At 47.9% G+C, this 13,855-nt stretch overlaps 4 protein-coding genes across 14 annotated transcripts; 2 read left to right on the top strand and 2 right to left on the bottom strand.

Annotated features, from left to right (window-relative positions):
- Window positions 1–129: 129 nt before the first annotated feature.
- LOC136483560 (putative receptor-like protein kinase At3g47110) lies at window positions 130–10,215 on the bottom strand. Of its 11 annotated transcripts, none has more exons than XM_066480668.1 (5): window positions 9,743–10,215; window positions 7,683–7,788; window positions 975–7,577; window positions 487–858; window positions 130–399 (listed from the first exon to the last, which is right to left on the bottom strand). In XM_066480668.1, the coding sequence occupies exon 3, from the start codon at window positions 7,356–7,358 to the stop codon at window positions 6,417–6,419; it is 942 nt and encodes a 313-aa protein (XP_066336765.1). In that variant the 5' UTR covers window positions 7,359–7,577; window positions 7,683–7,788; window positions 9,743–10,215; the 3' UTR covers window positions 130–399; window positions 487–858; window positions 975–6,416. The 11 variants fall into 11 exon arrangements, with proteins under 11 accessions (XP_066336765.1, XP_066336768.1, XP_066336772.1 ...); XM_066480671.1 differs by lacking the exon at window positions 9,743–10,215 and having other exon boundaries at window positions 975–1,184; window positions 1,390–7,577; window positions 7,683–7,911; XM_066480675.1 differs by lacking the exon at window positions 9,743–10,215 and having other exon boundaries at window positions 975–7,302; window positions 7,462–7,577; window positions 7,683–7,911.
- On the bottom strand, window positions 488–1,098 carry LOC136479531 (receptor kinase-like protein Xa21). The gene is made up of 2 exons (XM_066477372.1): window positions 975–1,098; window positions 488–858 (listed from the first exon to the last, which is right to left on the bottom strand). Exons 1-2 carry the CDS (start codon window positions 1,096–1,098, stop codon window positions 488–490), a joined length of 495 nt encoding a protein of 164 aa, XP_066333469.1.
- Window positions 3,955–5,181, top strand: LOC136479530 (uncharacterized). Its single transcript, XM_066477371.1, has 3 exons — window positions 3,955–4,227; window positions 4,441–4,582; window positions 4,925–5,181. The coding sequence occupies exons 1-3, from the start codon at window positions 3,955–3,957 to the stop codon at window positions 5,179–5,181; spliced, it is 672 nt and encodes a 223-aa protein (XP_066333468.1).
- LOC136479529 (secreted RxLR effector protein 161-like) lies at window positions 5,434–6,129 on the top strand. The gene has a single exon (XM_066477370.1). The coding sequence runs from the start codon at window positions 5,434–5,436 to the stop codon at window positions 6,127–6,129; it is 696 nt and encodes a 231-aa protein (XP_066333467.1).
- Window positions 10,216–13,855: the final 3,640 nt, after the last annotated feature.

The raw sequence follows: 13,855 nt of genomic DNA, 5'->3' as shown, positions 1-13,855 counted from the left end.
ACAGCCAGTTCACATTAAGGTCGTGATAGATTCACGAAACTTTAAACTCCATGGGTAGAAGCTTTATCACACAACGGTTTTTCAATTCTAACGTGCCAAATGAACACAACTGGTATTGCTATGCATGGCAACAGTACAACAAATCCCTCCTTTTCAGAAAGCAAAAGCAAACAGGAGAAAATTCACCAAATGTCAGAATCACAACTGGCAACAGTACAACAAATCCCTTGTTTTCAGAAAGCAAACGTGAGAAAATTCAATGACTTGCATGCTAGTGTGGCGTGCAGTGAAGACGGGAAGTGCAAATACACTTTTTTTTTCTCCTTAAACTGCCGTTATGGTGCAAGGAGATAAACTTTATTATGTCAGCAGTAGCCACTAGGGTAAAAGTGACACAACCTGGAAGACGAAAAAAAGGGTGAGGTTCAGCTAGAAGAATTTTTAAACTATACTATATCAAAGTATAGAGGCCGTTGCTTGCAATACCTCAGTTTTCTCTTGGATATGCCTTCTTGATTTCGTGCAACCTTGCAGCCACTTCCTGCATGCTGATGCGCTCATTCGGGGATGGCTTAGTGCAGAGAAGCCCAATGTTTAGAACTGAAAGCAAACACTCTAAGCTTTTCTCCTTCATGGCAAATGAAGTTTCTTGAGATAAATCTTGTTGCTCTTCTAGTAGTTCAGCATCAATAATCCGTGGTATCATGTCAGGAAAGTTCATCTCAACAAATTTTGTAATGTTCATCCCGCCATTGAACATATCGTCAGTTGGCCTCCTCCTCAAAAATATTTCAAGTAGAACAATCCCAACGCTGTAAACATCGGCAGCACTCGAAACTGCTCCACCCTCAGCACACTCTGCATATTTGCACAAAATAATCGTTTACTGCAAACATGAAAAAATGACGCAGTATGAAACTTTGTATTACCTGAACATACATGAAAAAATGAAGTACTATGAAACTTCGTATTACCTGGAGCAATATACCCTATTGTTCCCAGAATAGAGTCTGAAGTCGAGATCGAGTGAGTGGACGATGTTGCTGCTGAGTCAAATTTGAACCTTGCAAGACCAAAGTCTCCAACATGTGCTGTCATATTGTCATCCAAAAGAATATTGCTAGGCTTCAGATCACAATGGACGATAGTTCCTTGGTTGCCATGGTGAAGCTACTCCAATGCATCTGCGACATCCACTTCAATACTTAACCTTTGAGCCATTGTGATGTGGATTTGAGTTCAACTGTTACCATCACATCTAGTTGAGTACAGTAGCTCGTGCAAGTCACCTTGTGCCATGAACTCATAGACTAAGGCTTTGAAATCATTTCCATTGGAATCAATACTGGAGCATGCAGTGACTATAGGAACTAGATTTCTATGCCGCACCTTTTGTAGAGCGTTGCATTCTGCAATGAAGCTCTTTTGATGTGCTCCCCTCGTCTCTAGGCAAAAAACTTTGACAGCAACCATGGTTCTACCTTGGAAGAGTTTTCCTTTATACACAGAAGAATATGTTCCTTTGCCAATCAAATTGGATGATGAGAACCCACATGTTGCTCTGGCTAGATCGTTGTAAGAAACTTTGGGAAATTTTCTACCAAATGAGGGCAAAGATAATAGGTTTCTCTTTGGTTTCCCTCTCCAGACAAGCATTACAGTTATAACTATAGCAAGTAACAAAATGCTGGATAAGGGGATGACCACTCTTTGTACAATGGAATGCCTCTGCTTACTTGAATTAACAAGCACGACATTGCCAGCAGTTAGTCCGGCGACGGCGTTGTTGTGGCTGTCTAGCTACGACAGGAGGTCATCGTGCGCACGGTGCGGGAGGTTAGCGGCACCAGTTGGCCGACGCTGACTCGCACCAACTATGGCAAGTGGGCGGTGACCATGAAGGTCAAGCTCAGAGCCCGACGGCTCTGGAATGCTATTGACAAGGGCACCGACAACGAAGAAGACGACATGTCAGCGTTGGAGGTTGTCCTCACTGCTATGTCAGCGGAGTACAAGGAGCCATTGGGGGTGAAGAACTCTGCCAAGGAGGCGTGAGAGGCCATTGCAGCGATGCGCGTCGGCTTCGACCGCACAAAGAAGGCGACGGCCCAGCTGCTAAAACAGGAGTACGCCACCCTCAAGTTCAAGGATGGTGAGTCGGTGGAGGACTTCTCCCTCCGCCTACAGTCGCTCATCAGCAAGCTGAGGAGCCACGGTGTCACCATCGACGAAGAAGAGGTGGTCTCCAAGTACCTCCGGTGAAGTACATCTAGATCGCTCTCTCCATAGAGACGATGTTGTACTTGTCCACCCTCACCATTGAGAATGTGACAGGCCGTTTGCGGGCGGTGGACAAGCGCATGGAGTAGGCCACAACAACGACGGACAGTGGTAAGCTACTGCCGACAGAGGAGGAGTGGGCTACCTGGAAGAAGTCCGGGGAAGCCTCCTTCAGCCGCGGGGGTGATGGCAAGCACCGCGGCAAGGCTTTTTCGGAGAAGAAGAAGAAGAAGGTCGACCCCAACGCATGCCGGCGCTGTGGGAAGACGAGCCATTGGGCAAAGGAGTGTCCAAATCTTAAGCAGGAGAAGAAGGCTGAGGCTCATTTACCGTAGGCTGATGAGAATGATGAGGCCACTCTCCTGATGGCGACATTCTGTGCACTGCACAACGTTGAGGCCAAGAAGAAGGGAGAGGTGATGGTGGTGGAAGGGCACGGCAAGGCTCTGAAGGCTGTCAACCTCGATGAACCGCGCGCCCAAGTCCACCTCGGACGTGTGAACGGCGAACAGGAGCAGCGGTGGTACCTGGACTCCGGCGCCAGCAACCACATGACGGGCTCCAAGGAAACCTTCTTTGAGCTCGACGGCAACGTGACCGGCACGGTGAAGTTCGATGACGGCTCAAGGGTGGCGATCCGAGGGCGCGACACCATCATCTTCAGGTACCAGAACGGTGAACACCGCGCGCTGACGGATGTGTACTACATCCCACAGCTGCGTTCAAGCATCGTCAGCCTCGGGCAGCTGGACGAGCGCGGATGCGAGGTACTGATCGAGAGCGAGATCCTGAAGATTCGGGATCAGGAGCGGCGTCTTCTCGCGAAGGTAAATTGCTCATGTAATTGATTGTACCTGCTCGACTTGAAGGTGGAGCAGCCGGTGTGCCTGGCAACACGGCACACCGAGAAGCCATGGTTGTGGCATGCCCGGTTTGGCCATCTCAGCTTCGACGTGCTCGGTCAGCTAGAGAAGATGGTCCGAGGGCTGCCCCACATCAAACACGGAGGCGAGCTGTGTGACAGCTGCCTGGCCGGGAAGCAGAGAAGGCTGGCTGTCGTTCCCAAAGGCGGCCAAGTATCGCACGGCGGACGCTCTGGAGCTCGTCCACGGTGATCTCTGCGGGCCAATCACGCCAGCCACAAACGGTGGTCGGCGGTACTTCCTCCTGCTCATGGATGATTGCAGTCGCTATATGTGGCTACAACTCCTGACGAGCAAGGATGAGGCAGCGGAGGCGATCAAGAAGTTCAAGGCACACGCAGAGGCGAAGAGCGGCAAGAAGCTACGCATGCTGTGGACTGATCGCGCTGGCGAATTCACTTCGGTGGAGTTCAATACGTATTGCGCGGATCAGGGTGTGCTGCGACACCACACCGCACCGTACTCGCCACAGTAGAATGGTGTGGTGGAGCGGCGGAACCAGACGGTGGTCGGCATGGCTCGATCCATGATGAAGGCCAAGAGCATGCCAGCAAGGTTCTGGGGTGAGGCGGTGACCACGGCGGTGTTCATCCTCAACCACGCACCCACCAAGGCCCTAAAGGGCAAGATGCCGTTTGAAGCTTGGTATGGGCCCAAGCCGAGCGTGTCCTTCCTCCGGACATTCGGCTGCATCGGCCACGTCAGGAAGACGAAGCCGGTCCTCACCAAGCTGGAGGACAGGAGCACACCGATGGTGCTCCTGGGCTACGAGGAAGGTACCAAGGCGTACCAGCTCTACGACCCACGCGAAGGTAAGGTGGTTGTCTCACGCGACATCGTGTTCAACGAGAAGGCGGCTTGGGACTGGGATAGTCCGGGCACGGCGAAAGCTGGCAGCTTCACCAGCACCTTCGTTGTCGAGCATTTGGTCATCCACGGTGGTGGAGACGCTGGAGAGGAGGTGCCGACCACTCCAACAACAGAGCTGAGCACTCCTGAGGCGGTGCCGAGCAGTCCTGCAATGGTGACGACCACTCCATGATGGGTGCCAAACGCTCCCGTAGCGGAGACGAGAGGTCTTGAAGTGGTGCCGACCACTCCAAGACTGGTGCCAAGCACTCCTGCAGTGGTGCCAACCACTCCAGGAGTGGCGACGAGCGGTCTAGGAATAGTACCATGCACTTCAACCGGGGTGCCGAGCACTCCAGGTGCTGTGCCGACCACTCTGGCGGAACAGAGGACTCCATCGACGTCGATCGAGTTCGTCTCACCACCAAGGGACATCACTGAGTTTGTGGATGCCTTCCACGACGGTGAGAAGGTGCGGTTCCGCAGGCTGGACGACATCGTCGGCGGCACAGGGTCCTTAGGCCTAGCGGGTCGGCTGCTCAATGACCCAGAGCTGCTTCTCGTCAGTGCAGAGGAACCACCCATGTTCGCACTGGCCAAGCGCGATGCAAATTGGTGACGGGTGATGCCGGAGGAGACGAAGGCGATCGAGGAAAACGAGACTTGGGAGCTCGTCGATCCACCTCCAGGATGCCGTCCGATCGGCCTGAAGTGGGTGTACAAGGTCAAGCGGGACGAGCGCAGTGCCATTGTCAAGCACAAGGCGCACCTCGTCGCCCGAGGCTTTGTCCAGCGTGAGGGCATCGACTTCGAGAAAGTCTTTGCGCCGGTAGCGCGCATGGAGTCTATCCGACTGCTGCTGGCTTTGGCAGCAGTGAAGGACTGGCGCGTCCATCACCTGGACATAAAATCGGCCTTCCTCTACGACGAGCTGGCAGAGACGGTCTTCGTCAGGCAACCTTCGGGTTTCACTATCAAGGGAGTGGAGCACAGGATGCTCCGACTACGCAAGGCGCTCTATGAGCTGCAACAGGCCCCACGAGCGTGGAACGCCAAGCTTAATGCCACGCTGGGTGAGCTTGGGTTCACGTGGTGCGCAACCAGGCACGCGCTCTACACGCGGCAATAGGGAAAGGAGGATCTTGTTGTCGGCGTGTATATGGACGACTTGATCATCATCGGCACGTGTGTAGAGGACATCGGTAGCTTCAAGCGCTAGATGGCGACTCATTTTCGAATAGGCGATCTCGGCGCGCTCTCCTACTACCTCAGCATCGAGGTGAGACAGGAGAAGGAGGAGCTCACGGTCGGTCAGAGCGCGTAGGCCTCAAAGCTGTTGGAGCGGAGCAGCATGGCTAAGTGCAAGCCGTGCATGACTCCGATGGATGAGCGGCTGAAGCTGACGAAGGCTAGTACCGCAGCGAAGGTAGATGCAACACTCTGCCGGAGCATCATCGGTAGTCTACGCTACCTAGTCCATACCAGGCCGGACATTGCGTTCGTCATGGGCTACGTCAACTGCTTCATGGAGGATCTCCAAGAGGATGACTGGGCCGTGGTGAAGCGGCTGTTGCGCTACGTCAAGGAGACGGTGGATCAGGTGATCGTCTTCCCCAAGACCGACGGAAGTGGGCTGCAGCTCACTGTGTTCAGCGATGCAGACATGGCGGGTGACATCGACGGACGGTGGAGCACCTCTGGCGTGCTCGTCTTCCTCGGGTCGGCTCCAATCTCATGGCTGTCGCTGAAACAGAAGGTGGTGGCGCTGTCCACGTGCAAGGCAAAGTACGTGGCGGCAACCACAGCAGCGTGCCAAGTTGTGTGGCTGCGCCGGCTGCTGGGGCGAGTTGATCGGTGTGGAAGCTCACCCACCAGCACTGATTGTGGACAACCAGCCCGCCACCGCCTTCGCGAAGAATTCGGTTCTCCACGACCGGAGCAAGCACATCGACGTCAAGTTCCACTTCCTCAGGGACTGTCGATGAAGAGCAGATCATCATCGAGTTCGTCGAAACTGGTCGGCAACTCGCGGACGTCCTCACCAAGCCGCGCGGCCGTCTTCGGTTCACGGAGCTGAAGAAGAAATGTAAAGTAATCTACTGCTTCTCGCCTGTACGCGCAGCAGGGGCAGACGCCGAAAGGGCTCCCCTGCTGCTGCACTGTAGCCGCGGCAGGGGCAGGCGTCGAAAGGCTCTCTGCGCCCTGTAGCCACAGTAAGGGCAGACGCCAAAGTCAGCCCTGCTGTTACATCTAGTCACTGTAGCAGCCTGGCACCTGGTATGTCTATGTACTAGGATTAGATGGGTAAAGTTATATATATAGCTTCCCACTGCAACTCAGTAAAGGAGAGCGAGTTCAGTTTTGTCATCTCCTCTGCAGAGCTCCAGCCAACGCTGATGCTTGTGTTGTGTGCGTGCGCGCTCTGTTCTCCCTCCCTTCTACCTCCAGCCGTAATGTTTGTGGTCGGCAACGACGGTGAGCGGTCGGTTCACCCGTGCCGGAGATCTCTGGACCAATAGCGTCCAGACCCTGTAGCTCCGGCAACTTGGCAAACTCATATGGGATGTTCCCCGCAATATTATTGAAACTTAAGTCTAGCAGTTGTAGTTTTGTGATATTGGCAACAGAAATAAGAATGGTTCCAGAAAGATTGTTATATCGAAGCTTCAGATGTTTAAGTCCAAGAGGCAGATCTGGAAATCCTCCAACGAGATTGTTCCCGTTGAGCCAGAGTTTTTGCAGACTAGAGCAGTTTTGGAAGGTTGGTATAACTCCATGTAACGTGTTGTTACTCAAGTAGGGGGTCTGGAGGTGATGCAACTCGCCAAGGGATGCTGGGATATCTGCACTTAATCTGTTTGTTTCTAGGGACAGGTGTTTCAGCAATGTCAGGTTTCCAAGTGAAGGAAATATTTGTCCGACTAAACCTCGATTTGCAAGGTCAAGATTAGTGACACGATGGCTCCTCGTCCTGCACATGACACCTTCCCAGTTGCAGAAATGAGTGCTGTCATTCCAAGAAGCCAATGCTTGTTGTGGATCCAAACTGATCGCCTTCTTGAATTCAAGAAGAGACAGTTGATCTATTTGATTTTCAGGTGTGCTGCTGCAGGTGACAACATGGACACTGCAAGCCATGAGCACAAGCAGAAACTGTCCAGGTGCGGTAACCTTCATGTTGATAATAATAAGCAAGGGGGGTGAAAAATTTAGAAGCGAGGCGGAATTCCAGCTTCTTCGGCTTTCTGTTCTGTTACATGCAAGGAGCTGAAGATGAACACCAATTCCGAGCAAAGTAGTAACCATGATGGAAACTTTAAATACTCCTAAAATTAAAATTTCAGAAAATAATAATGCACTAGTGTCTGAAATTTGTTTGCTTGTGTTGTGCCTAACATTAAAATAATACCTTTTCCTCTACCCCAGCATGCATTTCCCTTCTCAGAACGGATCTTGTGGTCTTCTGTTCAGCTGTTATCGGAAATGTGAATAAATCAGGATAACGATCAATTATATCCTATTATCCTGCCATTCAGAGGTGAGAATGTCTGCTTCAGAAATCAAAACCTTGCTGCGTACAGGGGATCACAATATGGAGGAAAAAACAAAGGCCCCGCGTGACTCACATACCAGAGAAAGAAGGGGACACCTGATTACAAAAATCGACATGCAGGCATCGCCGGCGAGGAAGAAGTCACCGGCACATCGAGCTAGAGGGCAGCTAGAGCTGAGATACCTGATGATTGGTTATAAAGAGTGAGAGAGAGAGACGATGATGATGATCCTTCTTGAATGGCATGTGGACTGCAGACTGTATTTTTTTTTCTGTGGTTCAGCCATATCGGCCATTTTTTTCTGACTTGTGGACTGCAGACTAACGTTTATTTTTTTCTGTGGATGATCAGCGATCAGCCATTTTATTTTTTCATCCACGGTGCTTTCTTCTACAGATGATCGATCAGTGCTTGTACGTACGCATGCCAAATCGACAGATACTGATCCCCAGCATGGCAACTTGCGCCATGAGCATGACAGGATGGATGGTCCAAAATTGGTGGGTCACATCAACCAAACTAGACGCCGCCATGTAGCATGTTTTCTTCTATTGTTTTGCAGTCAACTAGTCTGCTCGTTGCTGGGGACGACAGGGACAGACAAAGAGGCAATTCAGTAAGGACGTGGTTATAGCACGACCCGTCGTGCATTGGGATAGCGCGTGACCCCAGGCTTCCGCACGCGCGATTCAGACCCGCACAAGCGACCCACTTTCCACGTTCAACATGGCAACCCCAGCCCTCCGCACTACGGCACTAGTGACTCGGCCCCGCACAAACCTACTTCCACATACAAGATGGCAGTGCATGCGCCCCACCAGCCATGCCACCCCTGATGTCATGCTGAAGCAAAGCAAAGGCAAAAAACAAAAACAAAAACATTTTCTTTGAGTTGCTATAAATTTTCAATGTTGGATACGTTTTCAATTCCGTTTGCACCGTTGTGTTCTACATGATGAGTCGAACGATAATGGTAAAAATAATCGGAAACGAAAATGAAAACGATTTTACCCTCTTCCGATCGTTTTCGAAGATTACCGTATTTAACCGATAATTTATCGTCGGTAATTACCGATACAACACATACTTTAGATCCAGTTGGCCCACATCTAAGCATGCCCATCCAACTGCACATGCAAGCACATAAGGTAAATATTTTTTTTGGAAAGGAACTATATGGCAAGTATTTCATGCATATAGGAACAAGAAGGCAATCAGCCAACAATCACTTACTGCACATGTAACTCTAGCCAGTCACCGTGTACATGAACGGACTCTGGTGTGAACTGTGTGGTTTAATTTCAGCTTGTGTGGTCTTTGTCCATTGTGGTTTTATTTATTATTGTCACGTGAGATAGGTCGAGTTATATAGATCTTCTCATGTTCTATGGTTTGGCGTATTTATCATTTCTGAGGATATCGTTCTCATGGATTCCGATCGTTATCGATGTATTTTTCGATCGACTACTATCGTTTTCGAAAGTACCGGAATATCGCCGGAGTATTTGTTTCCGACAATATCGTATCGATTTCGTTTTCGAGAAACAATGTGAAAATGAAAGTGATTTAGCCTCCTATCAATCGATTCCGATCGTTTTCATCCCTAACAACTCTCACAGCATATCAGCAGAAATGCAAATAATTGCAGCATGTCATCAGTCTTCGACACCTAATTCCATTGGAGAGTAAGGACAATATACAGTATAAACAATATTAGGAACAGAAATTCAGGATGCATCAGCATTGTGTGGTCTAAATCCAATGAACCTAACCGAAATCGTCATCAAGCAACCTTACATAGTACCGCAAGCAGACACCCCCCTTCTATCAGCGTTACGTGATGGGAAGGTTTAACGCCAATTTTACCCACAATCAAAGCAAGACAATATTATAGCTTTACTTACATACAGATAATTCAGAAGAAAACAAATCATTTTGAATTGCAAAAAACATCAATATCTTGCATCCTGAGGATGCGAACAAAATGAATATTGAGTGTGAAGATGGAGCAATCGCAGAACTAAATTTCACAGCCTCAATGGAAAGGAAAAAGTGAAAGGCGCATGCACATCAATTCTAAACTCTAGTACAGGATATAGCACAATGGTGGAGGTAGGAAGATTGCAGTAAGCTCACCGGAGACAAACGCCTGCGACGAGGCTGTGGGCACGGCCGCTCACCGGGTCGAGCGGACAGCAGCCACGCATTCACGAAGCGTGTCGGCAAGGCGGCCGAGTCCTATGAGCGCGGCGGCTCGGTTGCCGTGGCATATGCGGCGCTCTCGGGACACAGCACCACGGCGTGCTCGTAGTGGCGCAGCGCCTCCCCGTACTATCCCTTTTTGTACCACTCGTTCCCCAAGCGGGTCACCTCCTGGAGGCTCCAATTGCTTGCCGGAAAGCTCGCCGGCGACCTCGAGGAGTGCCCGAGGAACGACGAGGAGTCAATGCTGCTCCTGGCGGGGGCCATGCCGGCACTGCGCATGATGCTCCCGTGGCCGTAGTGACTGGCGCCGGATCCGAGCACGTACGGGCGGGAGCACTGGTAGGGGACGCGGCCGCCGTTGCCGGGACTCCACCACTGGCTTGCGGGCAGGCGTTGCTGTTGGGATGCCGGTGGTTGCCACGGGTGTAGAATAGGCCGCAACTGAGCGCGACGGGTCGCTAATTAGACACTGCGATTCAGTAAACGGGAGTTGTTCGAAAATGTTATTTTGTTCTTGGGCCTTTTGCCCATGGGGGCAAGGACTGTCCTGCGACTTGGTTGGGTGTGTGCATCGGTTTGGCCCATATAACACGCTACCGCCAGGCCTGGTGCCTACGTGGGCTGCATCATATTCTTTTTTCTGCGGTATGGGTTGTGACTGTTTCCAATAACTAGAGTGTCCGTTGTTCACTCCTATTCATCACCCTAGATTTTAAATGTGATAAGTGTTCGTTGCTAATTTGGTTTGCACCAGTTTGCTATTTGCAATGAGATCGATTTGTAAAACTAAACCTATAATGTAGAAGTTTCAAAATATATTCATTGTAGCAACTTATTAGGCTGTATCTATAGCAACTACTTACATATTAAATATATAGTAACTTATATTTATTATGCACATAAGTCGACTAAGTCGACACGTTAAATAACCTGGTAATTTAACTTGTAGCAACTATGTTGACAATATCAATTTTTGTTTTCTACATCATGATGACATACAACACACCCTTTTATTTATGGTCGTGCAGGATTCATGATTAAGGGCTGCAATTAATAGGCATACAAATTTGGGATATAGGATTCTTCTTATCGTCTGTTCAGGTTGCTAGTACATTTTAGAATTCTCAGACATGGGTTCGTATACTCGTGCATACTGATTAGAATTCTCAGACATGGGTTAGAATTCATGCTAGTTAGATGTCACAATACCCCATACTAATTAGGGTTGCAGCAGACATAGGGCTTGTTCGCTGAGAGAAATTTGGAGGAATCTGAATGAATCTGTAGAAATTTGTGAGAGAGTAAAGTGTTTTCATCCGCGTATAGTGAAATCCGGCTGGTTTCTCAACCAGCCGAACGAGCCCATACTGATTAGAAGCCATGCCATACTAATTAGAGTTATGGCTTTTGCCCCAGCTTGTTCAGGTTGCTACTTTGTAAAAATTTTAAATACGGGTCATGTATACTCGCGTACTGATGATTATGGTTGCAGGTCGCACTACACATATCGATTAGGGCTACAAGCCTACAACATGCATATCGATTAGGATTACAGGGTTTTTGCCATTTGCTCATGTTACTATTTTTTAGAATTCCCAAAAAAAAGGGGTCTCGTATGCTCATGCATATCTGTTAGGGTTGCAAAATCTATACTAATTAGGGGCCATAGCACCCATACCAATTAGGATTGCAGTAGCACGCTGGTTATTAGGGACCGCTACATGCATATTGATTAAGGGTACTAGTCCATCAACCCGTGCTGGACTAGAATTTTAGGACATATAACTATTAGTTTTCATTTAATAATTCCTTCATTTCGAATTATAAGATGTTTTGGCTTTTCTAGATATATTGTTTTTACTATGTTTCTAGATAAATACATCTAAGTGTAAACCAAAAGCTATGCATTTACAAAATTCGAAACATCTTATAATTTGGAATGGAGGGAGTACATCTGACTAATAAAGAATTACTTATATTAAACTACTTGCTTTTATTTCTAACATAATAGATACTCTTAGCTAATATCTAGTTATCATAAACTTAATAATAACTATTTTTTCGAGGAACTAATATTTTTTTTATCCACATCCATATTTTTCCTTTGCATGGCACCTTTATATAGTTTTAAAACCTTACCATTAATCATGGCGGATCTTGTTGCATCATGTATCTTATGAAGTCATTAATCTAAATTTTGATTTTTCAAATTTGATTCTTACCATCTGCTACGGAATTTTTCTCTCCTCAAGTTAAGTTGAAAGTCTCGTGCTTATTGTATCTTTCATTAACTCTCTTTTTTGCATTTTTCTAAAATAGGTCATAGAGAGTACGTTCCTAAGTACTATAATAGCATAAGCCATTATTTGAAACCATAGTTATTTGAACTGGACCGGACCGGCGGTCAGGCCTGTAAAAGATCGAATCAGAGCCTACACTGGTCCGATTCACTTAAAAGACCGTCCGTGCAATCGAACCGCTAAAAACCGGTTGAACCAGCCGGTTTTTTATGAAACCGGTGAACCAGCCTGTTCCATATGAACCAGGGCGGTTTTTTAACTTAGCCAAAAATGCCCTCTGTGTGCTCGAGAGAAGGTCATCTTTTCAGGGGGTATTATTGGGAAAGTGTCTCAATGTGCCCCTTTAGGTTACTGGGCGCGTGAGAGAGGGAAATAATCCCTTTTTGGCTTGCGGCGCATGCATTCGCGAAATCGCGAGCAGGGGCGGGCTGGCGGCGCATCAGGCCCGGCGGCCGGCGGGGAGCGGGCGAGCGGCTGCTGCGGGCGGGGGGCGGCTGCTGCAGTGAGCGGGCGACGGGTCGGCGGCTGCTGCTCTGCTCCTGCTGCTGGCAGGCGCCGGCGGTGGCGGCTGCTGTGGCCTACGGGCGAGCGGGCGGCGCGGCTGCTGCTTTGCTCCTGCTGCGGGCGGGCGCCGACGGGGGAGGCTGCTGCGGGCGAGCGGCTCCTCCACGGCTGCTGCTCTGCGCCTCTGTTCCACGAGCACGTGGACGGCTGCTGGTGCTGCTCTGCTCCACGAGGACGGCTACTGCTCTGCTCCACGAAGACGGTGAACGAGCTGCTCTGCTCCACCATGTCATCCTATATTTGCATGATGTATGTACTTTACGGCTGTGCAATTAAATTATATTGTTCCATTCGTCAATTATTAAATTATATCATATATATATATATATATATATATATATATATATATATATATATATATAATGCTCAATTATTAATTATATCATATTTATATATACCGGTTCAAAGTATTTGAGACCGGTTCGATTTAACCGGTCCAAAACAATTGAACCGGCAGTTCAACCGGTTCTAAATGGTTGGACCAATGAACTATTGAACCGATGGCCCCTAATAACTATGTTTGAAACATGCGCCATATCACTTAAGGTAAGTCATAAGCTTGAAGTGAGATCTCGGACACCGGTAGCATTGCTAACCTCAAGAGAATTTTAATACATAAACCTTATGATAATCAATTTTTTTTACTCCAAAGTATTTTTAAAGGGCCAGAAAAATATAGTCACCACTAATCTTTCACACTTCTCAAGATGATTGAATTTTCTTATTAAGGAATTATATTTGCAGTTATGGTTATACTACCAATATATACATGTCAAACATTTAAGTTAAAATAGATAAATATATCTAAAATATCAATCTATATAAAGTATATGTTATGGCCACTAATATGGTTTTAAATGATTTGTTAGTATCATTAGTGTTTGAGTTATTAGGAAAATATTTTTATGTGATGAAGCATAACATGTGTATTTTATTGTTCATGCATGTTGGCATGACGCCTATATTTAGTTTAATCAAATCTTATAATATATTAATATTGATAGAGGTGGGGTAATATAGAAATATATATATGCTCTATTCTTTACCTAAACATTTTTTGTAATAGGATATGTTGACAAATTAGATGTAGATTTGAGGGGTATTTATTTTTTTCTAGTAATGAGATGAAAACTGAGTTACGTAAATTATCGATCATAATAAGAGGATGTTGGAAATTAAA

This window comes from Miscanthus floridulus, chromosome 9 (assembly GCF_019320115.1).
Source record: "Miscanthus floridulus cultivar M001 chromosome 9, ASM1932011v1, whole genome shotgun sequence".
Taxonomy (NCBI): Eukaryota; Viridiplantae; Streptophyta; class Magnoliopsida; order Poales; family Poaceae; genus Miscanthus; species Miscanthus floridulus.
The sequence above is the reverse complement of the archived record's forward strand: the minus strand, read 5'-3'. Positions and strand labels throughout refer to the sequence as shown.

Bases quoted from the DNA above. Each gene is read 5' to 3' on its own strand.
- LOC136479529 (XM_066477370.1), top strand. From the start codon at position 5,434: ATGGATGAGCGGCTGAAGCTGACGAAGGCTAGTACCGCAGCGAAGGTA.
- LOC136479531 (XM_066477372.1), bottom strand. From the start codon at position 1,098: ATGACAGCACATGTTGGAGACTTTGGTCTTGCAAGGTTCAAATTTGAC. The intron at 859-974 runs GTAATACGAAGT...GCAAATATGCAG, and splicing joins AATAGGGTATATTGCTCCAG to AGTGTGCTGAGGGTGGAGCA.
- LOC136479530 (XM_066477371.1), top strand. From the start codon at position 3,955: ATGGTGCTCCTGGGCTACGAGGAAGGTACCAAGGCGTACCAGCTCTAC. The intron at 4,228-4,440 runs GTGACGACCACT...CTGGCGGAACAG, and splicing joins TGCCGAGCAGTCCTGCAATG to AGGACTCCATCGACGTCGAT. The intron at 4,583-4,924 runs GTCGGCTGCTCA...TGGCTTTGGCAG, and splicing joins AGGGTCCTTAGGCCTAGCGG to CAGTGAAGGACTGGCGCGTC.
- LOC136483560 (XM_066480668.1), bottom strand. From the start codon at position 7,358: ATGGTTACTACTTTGCTCGGAATTGGTGTTCATCTTCAGCTCCTTGCA.